The 16,462-nt window shown below is 43.7% G+C and overlaps 1 protein-coding gene across 4 annotated transcripts in view; it reads right to left on the reverse strand.

Annotated features, from left to right (window-relative positions):
* DSP (desmoplakin) overlaps window positions 1-14,752 on the reverse strand; it is a 39,010-nt gene extending 24,258 nt beyond the window's left edge. Inside the window, exons 1-4 of one of the 4 annotated variants that reach the window (XM_061346537.1) lie at window positions 13,638-14,752; window positions 4,414-4,516; window positions 2,573-2,721; window positions 2,059-2,230 (exon numbers count right to left, since the gene is read on the reverse strand). In XM_061346537.1, coding sequence (XP_061202521.1) covers window positions 2,059-2,230; window positions 2,573-2,721; window positions 4,414-4,440 — 348 coding nt within the window. In that variant the 5' untranslated portion in view covers window positions 4,441-4,516; window positions 13,638-14,752. Of the gene's footprint in view, window positions 1-2,058; window positions 2,231-2,572; window positions 2,722-4,413; window positions 4,517-13,094 lie in introns of all 4 variants that reach the window. The other 3 variants (XM_061346536.1, XM_061346539.1, XM_061346538.1) reach the window with 3 other exon arrangements.
* Between the last annotated feature and the right edge of the window lie 1,710 nt (window positions 14,753-16,462).

Genomic DNA, 16,462 nt, shown 5'->3' on the forward strand with positions numbered 1-16,462 from the left:
ATTACTAACTTAACAAACTATCTGACTGCAGTTCTGTTTTCATTATTTCAAATATTAAAAGCCAATGAATTCACAGTTCAGCCCCTCAAACTCCACATCATCTTTTATGCTGTAAAGACACACTCCATCTATATCCGAATGCCTGTCTGCACAGGTACACAGTAAAGAAATAGGTTTCTTAATCTTGGGTTGGGACCGAATTTGGTAATTACCAGCCTGGAGCCAAATCTTTGTGAGTCAACAGATAACAATAAAGCCCAAACCACACTCAAGCGTAGGGGTTCAAAGGCAGTTTTGAAAATGATCCAAGAAGCAAAACCACTTTGCATTCAGCCATTTAAAAGTTACGGGACTTTGACCCTTCTCATTGTATTTAAACAGTCCAAAGAGTCTGCAGCAACAGCGGCAGCCCTGGCTGACTGCCAATATGTAAACAAAGGCTGTCCGTGTTTCACTGCACTTTCCCTAATTGTGAGCTGGAAATTTGACCAACCCTCCTACCACCTGATTCTCCTGTCAGCAAACCATCCAGACAGAAAACAGAAAAACACCGGCAGAAAACCACAGCTGCTCAGACCTTTTCCCCGCATCTCATTGCATTATTAGGGCAAATGTTATCTTAGTCCCAGTGTTAGCAGGTAATGGGACACAGCGAGGCACAAAGGGAGAAGACACATGGTGGAAAGTTCAAAATTAATTTTCCCTAAAAAAAAAAACCCTCGAAAGCCCAACAGAACTAAGTGCTTACTGGCCGCACCTCAGCTTTGCCTTAGGGACTGCAAAAGGGAAAGGGAGAGAGCCTTTTACTTTCACAGGAGGTTTTGTGTGGGAACACAGCTATAAAGCACTTGCTTACGCTCCCTGTGCTTGATGAGGGGGTGTCTGAGCTGGGTGTCATGTGGTCTCTTAGGGAGGTGCTGCATATTCACTATCTTTCAGCGCTGAAAGCATGCCTTAGTGTCTGTTCAACATCACTACTCAAACTATGGCATGTCTGGTGATTAGCCTGCTCTCCCCATAGAGTGAGCAGAGCAATCATCCACTGTCGCTGCCCAGGCACAATACTTATCCACGTTACCACTCAAGGACTGCACCTCCACTTCCCTGTCTTCCTTTAAAACCTTTCACACTGTGGGAGGGCACTGAAAAACTAGACTGTGACCAGCACCCACATAAAACTATGGCAGCTGTACAGAGCTCTCCCCTTCATATCTGGTTTACATAGCAGCCACCTGGCAAACACCATATGCAGATAACAATGACAGGATCACTAAGCAACAACCTAATAAAGAGAGATACAAATAATGCAATTTCAATTTACAAGGAGCCTTCAAAGTATAACTTAAGCCACCTTGTTCCATCCTCCCTGTCCTCAGAAAGGGCTGCCCAACCACAAACACACAGGTTTCACTGCAGCAGCACAAAACAGACTGTGAACATTCAACATCCATTTTCTACTCCAAGTTACACCATCAACAGCTGTGCACAGGAAAATTCAGTCTGGAAATGCAAGAGATAGCAACGTCAGCATTTCTGTGTGTCTTTCAGCAGCGATTTCTGAAAGCCTAGTCCTGTAGCAATCAGCTCTGTCTTCTGGCTCCCACTGAGTTAAGGATAGATTAAAGGCAGGATACAACTGTAAAATACTGGACAATGGATAAATCTGTAAAGCTGGTCCTATTTGTGTAAAGGATTAAAATAAATATGAATCATAAAGGAGATCTGTGGAAGGAAGGAAATATCAGGTGTAATAATCCCTAACACAAACATGGCAATGCCTTTTGTTATGCTAACAGCTGTGTCTCATTTAGCTTTCAAAGCTAACTTCCATGCTTTTTCCTCTACAAAAGAAGACCCCAAATCCATGTTTGCATTTTAGTGGAAATCCACTATATGTTCAATTTGGGGGTGGGGAGGGAGGGGGTACTTGGAATAATATATGCTAGCATTCATGTGTGCTTTTAATTTCCTACTGGTACCCAAAATATTGCCGCATGTGAGGTGATATTCATAAAAACCACTAGGTCAGCATTTTCTCTGGGTTTTGCACAGATTTACCTTCTGCTGCCTCATCCAGTTTAAACATTCACTTGTGACACGTTTCGTGTACTCATCCCAGCCTGAGCCACTCTGAGAGGAGTAGCAACCACCTTTGGAGCTGGCCCTCCTGGCACGGGGAACACTGATGGCTTTGTACAGGGCGCGCATTTGTTCTTGAAGCTGAAGGAGCCTGAAAGGGAAGGAACCACTTAGTGCCTATGAGAAAAACACTCAGAAAACACGAAAACAACACAATTTATCTCTCCTACTGTACCACCAAGTATTCAAAACAGAGTGCTGAAAGTACAGGCTGTGGAAAACACATGCTGACTATAATTTCATGGGGACAACCATGGTGTGAAATTTTGTAATAAATATATTACTACAAGGCCCTTCTCCACGTCAGCAATCCCCAAAGAGATTTAGTTCCACCTTACTGATTTCTGACACATTCTGCAACATCAGGGAAGGCCAGCACTTGAGATACTACAGACTTATCAGCCACATTCCCTCCCCTGTTCCCTGGCAATACCTTTTCTGATACATGTCACAGGGCTGGCCCATCTGCCTCATCTCTCTGATCAGCCCATCCAGGATATCCATCTGGTCATTTGCCTGCGCAAAACAATCTTCCAGATCTCTGTTCCCTCTAATTTGGACACCATCCCCATATTTCAATTCCTAAAACAAACAAACAAACAAACAAACAAACAAACAAAAAGTTGGATTTAATTCAGTATTAATCATCTAAGCCTCAGCTTCATTGTTTTAAAAAAGATTTTAGGAGGACTGATTATTTTTAGGAAGCATGATAGTTTACAACCACTAGGTCTCTGATTGCCAGCTTTAACTGGCAGAAGGCAAATTAACAGAAGACCCACAGTCATTAGAAAGTCCTTATTTTAAATAAAACATGAAAGAATGTTATTAAAACATAGTACCAACCAAACCTTTCCACAAAGAACAGCACAGTCTGACTGATGTTTACTTCAGCAGAACCGAGGCTTCACACAGTGTGCTAAGTTTTTAAGACCTTATGCTTTTGTGTTTAGAGGACAAGAAGCAAACATTGGGCTAGTGGGAGTTGGTGGACATTGCTCCTGGTTTTTCAGAAGTTTCCCTGGGGTTCTAAGACTTTCTTCCCCTGTAAAAGCACAGACTGCACCCTGTCAGCCTACGACCAGCTCCATGCCCTGTCTCATTTGCATCCTACCTTATCACTCAAAGTCTAGGCAAATTCTTCATGCACCGTCTCAGTGCAGTGGGCCAGCATGGTCATGGTGCTTCAAGGAGGAAGGCACGCTATTTGATCTCATCCCACACTGACACAGCCATGCTTATCAAAACATAACCCAGCTGTGATTTGATTTTGCAAATAAAATATTGATGGACCTCATTACTTTGTCCCTCAGGAAGAAAAAAAACAAAGTAAGCAATGTATGTTGTGGCACCAAGCTGGAACTAAGCATCACGTTCTTTTAACTTCAGTGGAATAATATTAATCCTTAACATGATGTAGTATTTACTCTGGCATTGATTTTTATATAAACATGCTCACACACGCTCTATCTCTGAAAAGGAAATGAACTGCTAACAACAGAGTTCATTCCCAAAAGAATTTTCTGTTCACAGAGTGTTCAAAAGTGTGCATTAAATCACATACACTGCCAGAACTCTGAACAAGTTTTACTCAACAGCAGGATACACTCAGCACCCTGCACCTCCTCTGACTTCAGCAGGAACAGAGGACATCCCATGTTCACTGGGACTGAATCTAGAGCCAGTGAATGATCTACCCCAGGCACTATGGGTTTGTATCAGTGTAATGTACAGCAAAGATCATCTGTATGCATTTGGGATGAAACAGACCAGAAGATTTTAATCAAGTTTCATATACTACTTTAGGAATCATCTGGAAAAATAAAATCAAGGTAATAAAAGTCTTTCCCCTGTTGGTTCAGGTTCATTATGGCCCAAAAAATGATGCAGATATTCTACAGGACACACTAGGAGAATAAGTGGTCATAACATTATTAATAGCTGTTTACAATGACAGTGGTCTTGATCTAAAACTGAAAAATTAGATGCCGTAGAATCTGTCTGAATGGTGCTTTTGCTGTTTTGTTGGGTTTTTTTAATCAAGAAGTCCTCCTTTTCTTAATCAGATGCATTTCTGTTTTACTGAACACTGAGTGCAGACAGAAGAGGGAGATGAAAGAGGCATGCTACTCCACTCCCAGTTGCCTCACACAAACAGCTGAAAGGGGAGAAAGGAGATGAAGAAGCAGAGCCTGTGAGTCCAGGTAACAATGCAGCATTCATTCTCTGTAATATTCATAATCACTTTTGATAAGAAGAACAAGAAGCACTCACGGGTTGTACTATGAGCTCAGCTCGCATCAGGCAATCTGAACAATTTTGCAAAAGCTCCTGGATGGTGTTCTGGCGTCTGGACACTGTACAGGTCCCATTCTGACTGTTGTGGGGGAGAAGAACATGAAGTAAGTACAGAGTAATCACATATTTTGAAGACACAAGAAATACAAATTTAGAACAGCTAAGGGAAGGTACATGGGATAATCTACCTCATTTACCTTCACAGAGACACACATGCTTTATCTGGCCCTCCTGCATGACTGCACTGTGAAGTTCTAATGTCGATTCCATGATGGCAGAGCCACTACATAATTCTGTAACAGCAGGCATGGACTGACTTCACCACAGCACAGAGTAGAAGGTGGAAACTGGCATGCCATAGACAAGAAAGGTTTTTTTCCCCAGTACGGGTGTTTGTAGCTTTGATTGATAGACATAATTTTGGCAGTATTAACAGTAAGAATGAATTATTAGTGACCTTTGTTAAAGTCAATAGATTAGAGCATAGCCTTTGCATGATGGTATCACATATGTTACCACACCAGGCACTGAATGTCAGAGCATAAAGAAAAGCAGGATCCTCTGCTACACAAGCGCATGAGCACACAAGTCCATACAAGTGTACAAAGGGCCCTTTTATCAACAGAAATGCATGAAGATAGTGTGGTGTCTTAAGAAGGAATCGCAGGATGCACAAGTTACTACAAAAACAGATGTAGGGCCTGGAATTAGAGGGCACACTTTCTTAAAAATAAATAAAGTGGGAGTTCCAAGTAAAACTCCAGAACTGAGAACACTAATGGAGGGCGGGAGGGGGGAATAAGATAAAGAGGTCATTATTGTTGTCTTGCACATAATCTACTGCATCCATGCTGCCAGAAGGTTGCTCTTTCAGCATCTGGGATTCAGCCACCAAAGCGAGCCACTGCTAGTTGAATGTGGGTGAGGTGCTTCAAGCAAGGAACCATTCCTTGCTGATGGAATCAGAGCTCCCAAGCAAGCCCAGGCAAATCCCAAGCCCAAGCACTTGCCAGTGAAACTAAACTAAACCACTACTAAGAGACGGTAAGAAACTAAGATGCTTCCAAGCCTTACTTAGTTTTCTAACTCCTGTGCTCACAAGTAGGCAACCTTTTCCATTACAAATCACTGGAGGTTCAAGCCTTCCATACTACATCCTAACATCAAAAAGACTATCAGTTGCAAACCTGTCCAGCTGAGAGCCAGCAAGTCACCTGGATTCAATGGAAATCTTTCCATTCACTTCAACAGACTCTGACTATCCTTTGCAAAATGAATTCTGACAATGTAAAAAGCTTGGCAGAGCTATCCCTGGGAAAATCATCAGAGTGGTGAGAAACATTTTTAGGAGCTCTTTTGCAGTATGTGCAGTTGGTGCTTCAGCTCTTCTTGAACAAGTTTGAGCAACTTTTCACCAGCTTCCCCCAATACCAGGGAATAGACCCCCAAAGACAGAGAAAGAATCGCTGGGTGACTTAAAACAAGCTGTACGCACGCAACCTCTGGCTTGCACTGTGACCCTTTGGCTGCACAAATGCTGCACCCTACTGTGCTATGCACCCCTGTATATCTTGGAAACAGCTTAAAGAAAACAACTGTGAAAAATAATATATGGGTCTGATTTTGTGCCAAGCTTCCCATCAGCTTCCTTTCCTAAATCATTCCTTCTCCTTAGGCATTGCTGTTGTGTTTGGATCTAGAAGTATCTGACTTTATCTAAAATTTACATTTAATTATACCTACAATTATTCTCATGAATGAAACATAATAAAGAAGAGAGAGGAACTTTTCAAGCAATTTTCTCTTTTTAGAACATCAGAAGGGTATTCTTCAGTTGCTTTTTCAATCATCTCCTCACAGCTATACATGCTGAATACCTGTTACAGCTAAAAGAACAAGATGGCAACCAGAATTCTACTGTAATAAATCAGCATATGTCCACTAGCTTTAGTGCAACTTCAGAGACCTCAAAGGCATTACTTTTTTTCTGAGAAGAGGTCTAAACAATGGCTGTCATTGTAAAAATGCTAACATTGCAAAGAAAAGTTATTTTCAAATAAATCAAACTACTAAAACAATTCAAAAGATAAAAATATAGGATTACAAGTATTCTGTGTTCACTGCAATGATGTTTGAATACCACATCCAGAATTATTGTCCAAGTAACTAAAAAGTTGGAAAACTGAAGATGATTGAGATGCACAAAACTATTTCAAAGGCAGGAGCAGATGCCGTGAAGTGGGAGACTTAAGTACACCCTAAAGACCTACAAGTTAATTGTTTACAGTTCACGGGGACCTCTTCAAGAAGAAAGCAGTAAGTGTAATGACCTCCAATCAAGTAGATAAAGACATAGTCAAAACAATAGCAAAAGCTGGAGCAGTACAAACTGAAACCAGAGGACAAGATTTCAGCAATGCTGCTTTTTAACACCATGGATGACAGTTTCGTTGTTAAAGAGCCTTTTTGGTCAAAATATTGAGATCAATACTAGGGTAACGGGTGAAAATGTAGTGGCCTGTTAAAAGTCAGCTGATGACACCAGGAAAGCTAAAGGCTTTCAAATCCCTCAGCCAACCAAATGGAGTTACACAGGGTTACAGGGCATACGCAGAGACAGCAGATACCAGTACGGAGCTGATGTTTGATGGCATAGCTCCATCAAGTCAACAGGACTCAAAGATTTCAAATCTGAAGAAGACTTGCCTGTACAAATATACCTAAGAAGGGTATAAATCAATTTCTGAACTTAGAAAATAAAAATACTTAGCAAGACAATACCTCTAAAATATATCGATTCATATATCATGTGGCACTAGCACAATCTCACATGGACATTATTTCTCACCCATGTGACAGGAGAGTATTTCATAAGCAGTTTAAAAGGCCCTCAATATAATATTCCTCTTCTTGAAGCCAACAGGCTTTTAATGGGAATAAGTAGATCAAAGCAGAAATCCCAATGCAAAGTAAGCAGACAGCCAACCTTGAGGCAGAAGGAAACAGCCAGCGAAAGGAAAATCATCTTCAACACAAAATATACTGGAACAAAGACAATGAAGCAACCCCTAATCCCTGAACATGCTAGATGGCATCATAATGTGGAGGCAAGAACAAAGCTGGACTACAATACAACCATGTTACCTAGATCATATATAAAAATATATTTAGACCCCTCAGAAAGAACGGCATAAATGCTGCAAAACCTCAACAATCCTCACAGGACACAGAATAAGCTGGCTACTATAGATGGTATTTTGTCAAGGTCTCCCTTGCTTCATATGATTTTGTTTACATGAAACTGAATGAGTTTAAAGAAATGTTTGGTCATTGGAACAACCACTGCTGCTATGATGACAATTTGATCTGATTTTAACTCTGGCAGCGTCCAAAGCTCAGACCTCTTGAGTAGAATCCTGCTGCACCAAACACTGTATGCACACGACATGGTGAAAATATACACAGGTTTTTCACTTGTTTTACTATACCCCTGGAAATACAGCATACATTCCAGCAGAAAGGGTAGGGACTGGAGCCTGGTCTTTTACTAGGACTTGTAACTCAAGAGTACATGGACTCCTACTAATAAATACAAGCATTTGCAATAATCTTACTATTTGCTGTACTGCTTTTGTTTTGTAAACCCTGCAGAACAGCATTGAGTGAAACATCCTGAACTGCTTCATACCTTAACTACCTATATGTCCCTACAACTCAAAATGTTAGACTGAGACACTTAACTTTAAAGGCAACTCATGAATTTCAAAAATATGCTATTGAGTTCTTTATTAAAATTACTTAGCTTTAATAATCATTAACTATTAAAGAAGCAAAGGAAAACAAAGCGGGGAATAGCATCTTTGTTTTAAAATTATGAGAATACTTCAAAACACAGAAGAATCATTTTAATTTGGGATCTTAAAATGTAGCCCTGTATCTCTTTACTGACAGAGGAGGCCTAGAAAAGGCACAGCATCTTCACATTGTTGTCATTCTCTACAGGAGCCACCCTGCTTGCTGCATGTCAAAGCAGAATACATCGCTCCCTTGTTATCCTGCGCTCTTGCTCTCCCAGAGAAATGAGAGGACAGCCAAGCCCTGCTGCCACTGGGATGTGGGGAGGATGGCAGCTGTTCAGACACCTCCCTGAATCAATACACCCCACCAGTCGAAAGATTTCCTAAGTGATACATTTTGAATGAATGATGTATCCTCTGTAAACACTTGGCTTACACCCTTGCAGGCCCAACCAAGCTGTCATTGCTGCAGAACCCAACGGGCAAGGAAGAGAGCCAGCTACCTTCTGCTTCCTCATTTGCCTCTTGCTGCTGCTGAAGACCGGAAAACCCCAGCATAAATTCCTGCAGTGGGGAGGCTGCTCTGGTTTCTGCCTTTGTTAGTACACATCAAGAGGTTGCTGTGTTATCTGGGGGTGATTAGTGTCTAGAGAAGCAGGGTAAAGGAGACAGCAGAAGCACATCCACCAGCTCTGCAGTGCCTTCCAGCAGCTTTGCAGCTCCTTAAAGCTTTGGAAGCACAAAGGGGATGCTCTTGGCCAAAAGATCTGGTTTTAACAAAATCAGAATAATCTTTGTTAAATTTTCTGATTCCTTCACAGAACATTTAGCCTTTAAATACTCAAAGGTGCTTTTTGTTTTGCTTTCCCTTCAAAAAGTAAAGGAAGCTTTAAAAAAGGTGGTTTTGCATATCCGAAGTACTGAGTGACTCCCATAACTCAACAATCAGAGCAAAACCATAGCACTTCTCCACACACCCCCCCCAAACTTGTTTGAACAAGCAATAGATTCATCAAGGGATTACCTGGCATGCCCAGGGTAGGCAAGTCAGAAGAAAAACCTGACCTGGAATCTCCATTCCCAGCACACAGCCTGCACACACCACAGGACTAAACCACCACCCATCAGCCACTGCCCAACAGTTGGGTGTGTGTGCCCTGAAACGCACAGGCATATGCTGGCAGAATTGTGGAGAATCACAATATCCATGAGACTATAACCAGAAATTAACATACTACAAACCAGCTTTCCCACACACACCAAGGTGAATACAAGTACCAGAAATCATTGAGTTTCATAACTGGGTTATCCCCATATGTCTCTGCTCTTACTAGGATTGGTTTTGGCACACCACGGCCTCATCAAACTAGTCCCATAGAATTACAGAACCATAGAATGTACATAGACTTGAGGCATGATGACAGGAAACCTCCAAACATGTCTGCATCTCACAGGATCGGGCTCTAAATGCCATTAGAAACGTGCAGAACTGTAAGAGTCGCTGGTGAGATCTGGTGAAATCTCAAGATCCCTGCAGCTAAGTGCCTTCAGAGCAAGCAGGGTTTCACAAGGGATCCTGCCACACCTATTAACAGAAAATCCTTGCATGTTTTCCCATGGGTATTAATCACTAGGAGCACCAGAAATGGCAGGCACCATTTCTAAAGGCTGTACCTGACCGGCGCAGCAGGCTGCAGACACGCTGCTTCTCCTCACCTCCTGCTCTGGGAGAGGGAGGGACCAAACGCCAGGGTCCACCCTGGACCACGGAACTACACCTCTGCGAGACAGCTGCGGCTCAAATCGGAGCCAAATCCCTTTACCTGACAGAGGCATTTACATCTGCGAAGACAGTTTTCCCACTGTGCAACACTGTGGTAGAAGAGCTCAAAGGGGACGTTACCACACTAGCCCTACCACCAGTCTGCAGCACCCTGCAGATCTCTGTGAGACGGATGGAAAGGGCAGAAATACGGCTTTGAGTCTTTTCTCCAAGTTCACTTTGTCTGTCAGTTCCTGAAAGTAATGTCAGGGCACGGAATGTGAATTTCTAACTCTTTTTCTAACTTAAAACACAGAAGTTACACTACCTCTTATGCAGAATTGTGTGAATTCATTTATTTTCATATCACGTGCTGACCAGTCCTAGGGTTGGGTGGTTTTTTTACCTAATTTCAGCAATGACCAATAAAACAGCACAACTTGCCACTTTTTTAATCCTCTCACAGCTGATCAGATTTTCTCTCTCTGTAGCAAAGACATTGATAAATACTTGACTGATGAATTGGCAGTTTAAGGAGTGTGTGACTCATCGTCAAGCTGAGTATCTGTACTCTGGGCCAAGCTCATCCTGAGTTCCCAAGCCAGAAGAAACCGGGAATGTTGTAAAAGCACCTTGCTGAGCCTAAGGGTAGGGAGCGCCTTATATTGCTGTGAGTAATGTAATACTCAGCACAGACTTGTTTGGCAGAATACGCCCCAAAACTTACAAGACTAGACCCTAAGTTGAATCTTACTGCGTTTAAAATGAAGGTACAGTAATCTTCCCCTTTGGAAAATGAAGCCTCAGTTTTGTGAGTTCATTTATTGCCTCTAAACTTTGGCACTGAAGATGTCAGGCTGAACGCAATTATTAAAACCAGTTCCACAGATGATGGTCCTGATCCTGACAGCATAACATACATAGGATTTAGTGGATTTTCTGTACACAGTGCATAAGCAAAATCAGGCACAACTGCTTTTTTCATTAACTGGTAACAAACCCCTCATTTTGTATTTTGCGGCAAATTTTAATTCAAATCTGGTTAAAAATAAACCTCTGAAATTCAGTAAGGTGCAAACACACATACTGTTTTGCAAAAAAAAAAAAAAAAAAAGTATTTTGTATGGTCAGATCTTTTCACATTATGTATTTTGATGTAATTAACAGGGGTCTTTAGTTCCATGCAGAAGCCTCATAATGAACAGGAACTTGTCATTGCAAGTCTCTGTGCCAGATACTCCTTTCCAAAGGGAAATATAATACTATGTTATAAAGTGTAAATGAACAATTGTTGATACAACATTGTTAACCTCCTGATCAGGTCTATCCTTCCCATGCTTGTTACACCACCACTGAATACTGAAGTAAAAAGAGGCTAGCAACTATGGGCTGGTTTAAAATACATTACAAAAGATAAAGGCTGCTAAATTAAAGGTATGTGTTTCTCCTTTAGTGAAAGTTGGAAGTAATAGGGAAGTCACTCTAGTGAATCCAATATAATTGCACTAGTGTAAAGTCTGGAAAAGAACAGCCAGAAGTAGGATGTTCTGCCATTAATTTTTCATGTCTATCCCTTTTAAGCAGTAAAGGTATTTGCAGTGAAGCACCACTATCAAAAATCCTCGCAAATGCAACACAGCAATAGAATTTTGGTGTCCTAGTATGTGCACTCTCCCACGGTATTGAACTGTTCTAATTGTACAGTGAGAAACAGGTATTCTCATACTACTGTAATAGTAAGTAGACATGCCATAGTTTCAATTTATCGTGACTAACTTACCTGCGCACACACCAAACTGAAAGTCAAATGCAGAACTAAAACTAAGAACTCGGCAAATTAATAAACAAAAAATAGGCAGAATGAGAGTTTTGTCTTTCATTCTGTGGTATGTCTAGCAACAGGTCTGATGTACCCAGAGCTCTCTGCTAACAGTCCTCATTCTCTACAGGCATTTATAGATCTGCTTCATATCAAAAAGTCTGCCTATTCTCATCTGCTGTTTATTTTCTGTATGTGTTTCTCACTCTTCTGCAATCCAATCACGATATACTACCCATAAAATTAGGGCTTAAATTTTAACACAAATTACATGACAGCACTTCTGAATCAATTACTAAGTCAGCAGCATCAATAATGAGGCCAGTAGGTTTAATAGAGCCATTCCACACGTGAAAAAGAATCGCCAGCAATGTTTTGTATACGTGCTTTATCATACACCAGTGCTGTTTCCTTCAGTGTCTGTTAACTGCTTTTCAGTCCCGTGAACTCCCAGCCGAGGGGATTAATGGAGAAGTCTTCATGACCACTGCACTTATTTTTCATACATTCAGAGTACCACCTTGCTCCAAAAAGTCTTTGCCAGAATTGATCTGCACAGATTGCTGGTACAGCTATATCCATGAAAGCAGGCGTTCTCCAAACCAGGATTCACAGTTGGAGCCCTCCTACAAGATCTTGACTGTGCTTGTAGCAACAGGACAAGTAGAAAGTTAAAAAGGTGGAGGGGAGGCGAGCAGCCTGATGTTGTTCATCATCCATCTTTGCTCCCCAGCCACCAAATGTTGGGCATCTCTGTGTAAGATATTATGGCCTTAAACTCCTGGGCCTTGCATGGGCTAGAAACAAACTCAAAAATTAGTAAGAGAACGATTCCTACTAGTTAAAATTGTTTAATATACTTCGTTATGCAACTGCTGGGGAAGACAGTGAGAACTGAGCCTGGAAGTATGAGGTATAGAGCAATTTACCTCAGTACAGCCTGTTCTGCATCACCAGGCAAAGAGGGAGTTTATCAGCAGAGAACTGTGGGGTCAGTACAGCCAGCACTGATGCATTTTACAGCCTAGAGTGCAAAGGGAAGCGTTAACCATTCTGCTTTGTATCCCGTCCCTCCCTTCATGGAGAGTCCCTACCAAAAGTTCTGGGAGTGTTTTAGGGTTAGAATAAAAGTTCCTCGCTTGCTTTTAAAAGCCTTTTAGAAGTTAGGCTCCTCAGGGATTGAAGCCGCGAGCAGGCTCACGGCAGCTCTCCTAAAACGGCCCGAAGGAGTGCGGCCGACGCCGGCGGGTCTGGCTGCCCCATCCCGGCCCGCACCTACCCGTATCCGTCGGAGCCGTACTCCCCCCCGTAGGTCTTCTGGTAATAGTAGGTCTTGTGGGTGTGGGTGCCGCCGCCACCGCCGCTCCCCACCACATGGGAGCTCATCTCGTAGCGCAGGTCGGTGCCGGACTCGGCCCGCGCCATCCGGCCCAAGGTGTTGATCCGCGGGTGCGAGCCGCCGTTGATGCTCATGGCGGCGGGGGAGCGCGTCGGGCCGCCGCCCGAGGGGAGAGGAGGCGAAGGGGAAAGCGACGGGGAGACTGACTCGGACCCGACGGGGGGAAAGGCATTCACCGCCGGGACGCCCCGCCGCGGTGCCGCCTCTCCCTCGCAGCCTACCAAGGGACGGGGAAGGGCCGAGCGCTGGGGATCAGCGCGGCCCGCAGGTGAGGGGAGTGGGGAGCAGGGGCGCCGCGCCGTGAAGCGGTGTGCGGTGGTGTGCGGGCGGCCGGGCGGCGGCGAAGGCTGCTGGCAGCGGCAAGAGCGGAGGTCCCGTCCCGTCCGTCCCCTCCCCGCCGGCAGAGGAAAGGCGAAGCCACACCTTTCGACGGCGGTTTTAAGCGGCGCTCCTGGGCGTGGAGCCGCCGCCACCGCCTCGCCTGCGTCCTCCGCGCCTCCTCGGCGGCCGCCTCAGGTTGCTCCGCGGCACCGGCCTCCGCCCCGCCGCACCCGGCCCGGCCCGGCCCGGACTCCCCGCGGCAGCGGTGGTGTCGCTCCCCGGCAGCCGCCCGGGCACGGCAAGGCTTCCGTCAGCCTCGCACCGGTGTTTCCACGTTCCTGCCCTCCCAAGTTGCCTGTGGAGGTTGGAGCCCATTAAAACCTTCCTCCTGACCTGTGCCATACCGGCCTGTGCTTTACCTGCGGCTGTCACAGAGGCCTCGGGACACAGGGCGGCCGGCGCAGGGGTGCCCACAGCGCCAGGCACCCTCATGCTACTCCGGTGAGCAACCAGCGCCTGGACAAGGCATTGCTGGTTAAATCGACATCAAGGATGGGTCCTGTCTGCTGGCCCTCTGTCCCTGCGCATCACAGGGCTGGCATGCTAGTGGGGAACTCGGCGTAAATGTTTGTTTCATCAACTCCGAAATACACTGGGTCCTGCATGTGGGAAAGCTGTCGGTACTCCAAGCCCAGTGCGTTTCTGAAACACACCTGAAACTTGCGCACCAGCTCATGACTGTATTTGTGCGTGTAAATGAGGATATCCAGTAGCAGGTGTTTAAACGGACTTTTTCCCTTAGTTTCTCTTGATTTGTCTCTTCTGGTGCTCTGAAAGTTAATCTTTACTTTTGAAAAATAAAAAATAAATAAGCCAGATCCTAGACACAAAATAATTTCAATGCATTTGTGCACATGCAGGGCATCAGCAAAGGCAGTTTGCCATAGGATGCCTGGTGGTGCCCTCGTTAACAGCCATTGACCACTGGGTCAGTCTCAAGTGTTGATTTGGAGCAAATTCTCAGTTACGTTCAGTGGCACTGCCTCAACTGGTCTGGCCACTTGTTCATGGTGCTAGAAAACAAGGAGAAGATGGCCAAATTTTAAGAAGCAGCAGTCACTCATGAAAAACCCTGCCAAGCTTTTCTGAAATAACTCCAAGGCTTTCATGCTGACGTGCAGTACCGGAGCCAGCCATATCCATCATCTGATGCTCTGTGACAAACATATCAAAGGACAAGACTTTCTGAACTCAAGAGAAAATCAAGTGCAATACTCCTCAATGCTTCTGGGACTCTGTGGGAGCACCACAGTGTGGATGATGTGAGAATCTGCCCTGCTGCTGGAGATGATGGTGGGCAGTGTAACAGAGGCATAGGAGCTCCTCCAAGCAAACGTGGGGTTGCTTAGTCCTAAAAGGCATCCTGATGGCACTGCTCGGAGCTGTATGGAGTACTACAAAGAGGAGGAATGCAAGTTGGCTATTACCTGTGAAGTCATACAGCGATTTCTGTGTTGTAATATATATGCTGTATTATACGGAACGTGAATAATATATATAACATGAATCAGTGCATAATATGTACACACATACATACATACATCTAGATGTGTGTATATAGAAGTGGGTGCTTTTTTGAATACAGATTACATCTGCACGATTTGATGATTTGATATTACAGTTCAAAGTCATGAGGGAGCAGAATACAAAGCAGTCAGGATGAGTAAGAAAAACAAACACATAGGCTTAATGCTGTAAAGAAGGAAGTAAAAATGTAGAAAACAGATGTGGAATAGAAGGGAAACACAGAATGAGGGAAACTTGAACTTTGTGCTTTGATATTCCTGTTCAAACGTTTTGAAACATAAATAGTTATCACTGCATTAGTGCCACCAGCATAGCTAAAAGTCAGGGTTTTTTTGAGCAGTGATGCATCAAGCCAGGCACTTATATTTAGACATAACAAACACAAAGCATTTTTTCAGCAAGCCCCTTTGAGATCTGTCCATCTATATGTACGCGTATTTAGAAAGTCAGAAGTATTACACCAATCTGAGATTCTTGCTGAGTTTTAGCGCCACCTCCAATCAGCCCCACCTTTCAGCTTGGATTGGTGTGCCAGCTCAGTGAGACACTGCATTATCTGTGATGGAGACAGCATGTGTGTGATACACCCAGAGGCCTGGATGAGTCACTGTTACCTGGACATGTAGAAAAATGTACTTAAATAACAAGTGGATTCTGCTGGTCTTGGTTGAGCAATCATCCCCACTGAAACGGAGAGGACTGATACTTACAACAGTGCAGTGCTCCTATCATCTTCTCTGTTTTCATACAAGGGCAAATGAAAGAAGTAAACACAAATATTTTTATTTGCTGAAACACTCAGTTTTATCTGTGTGCTTACCCTAGATGGACCCGGTTATCTTGAAGCAGGATCAAGTCACGTGGGTATTGCTTAAAATTCTACCGACTACAGGAAAATATCAGTGTCATAACTGGATGATCTTGCTTAAATCTTGCTCAGCTACTTTTGGAAAGGTCCGGTCCTGATGTGCCCAATGCAACATCCTGAGTTCCTTGACTTCTTTGACTTCAGAGAGCTTTTGAGAGCAAATGGCCAGTAAACTCTGCAAGTTGCAGATGAAAACTTCACACAGGACAGAATAAAGTGCAGTTATTTGGAGTTTCTTGCTCATCTCCCTTAGCAGGTGTAGTTCTTAAGACATCAATTCATTAAAATTGCCTGGGTCTTAAGAGACCTTCTTTAAGCAAGTTATTCTAAAGAAGATGTAATGTAATATCCTCTCTGGGCACCTTAAACCAAGCTAGAGCCAAAGTCCATGCTGCAGCCCTCCATCCTAATTCACCTCCCTTTGGAACTGCAGACATCATGAGGATATTAGGAAAAAGCAATTTCAAAGAGG

The sequence above is a fragment of the Neopsephotus bourkii genome, unplaced genomic scaffold (assembly GCF_033783945.1).
Source record: "Neopsephotus bourkii isolate Nb327-2 ecotype Australia unplaced genomic scaffold, CSIRO-AGI_Nbou_v1 NB_272, whole genome shotgun sequence".
Classification (NCBI taxonomy): Eukaryota; Metazoa; Chordata; class Aves; order Psittaciformes; family Psittacidae; genus Neopsephotus; species Neopsephotus bourkii.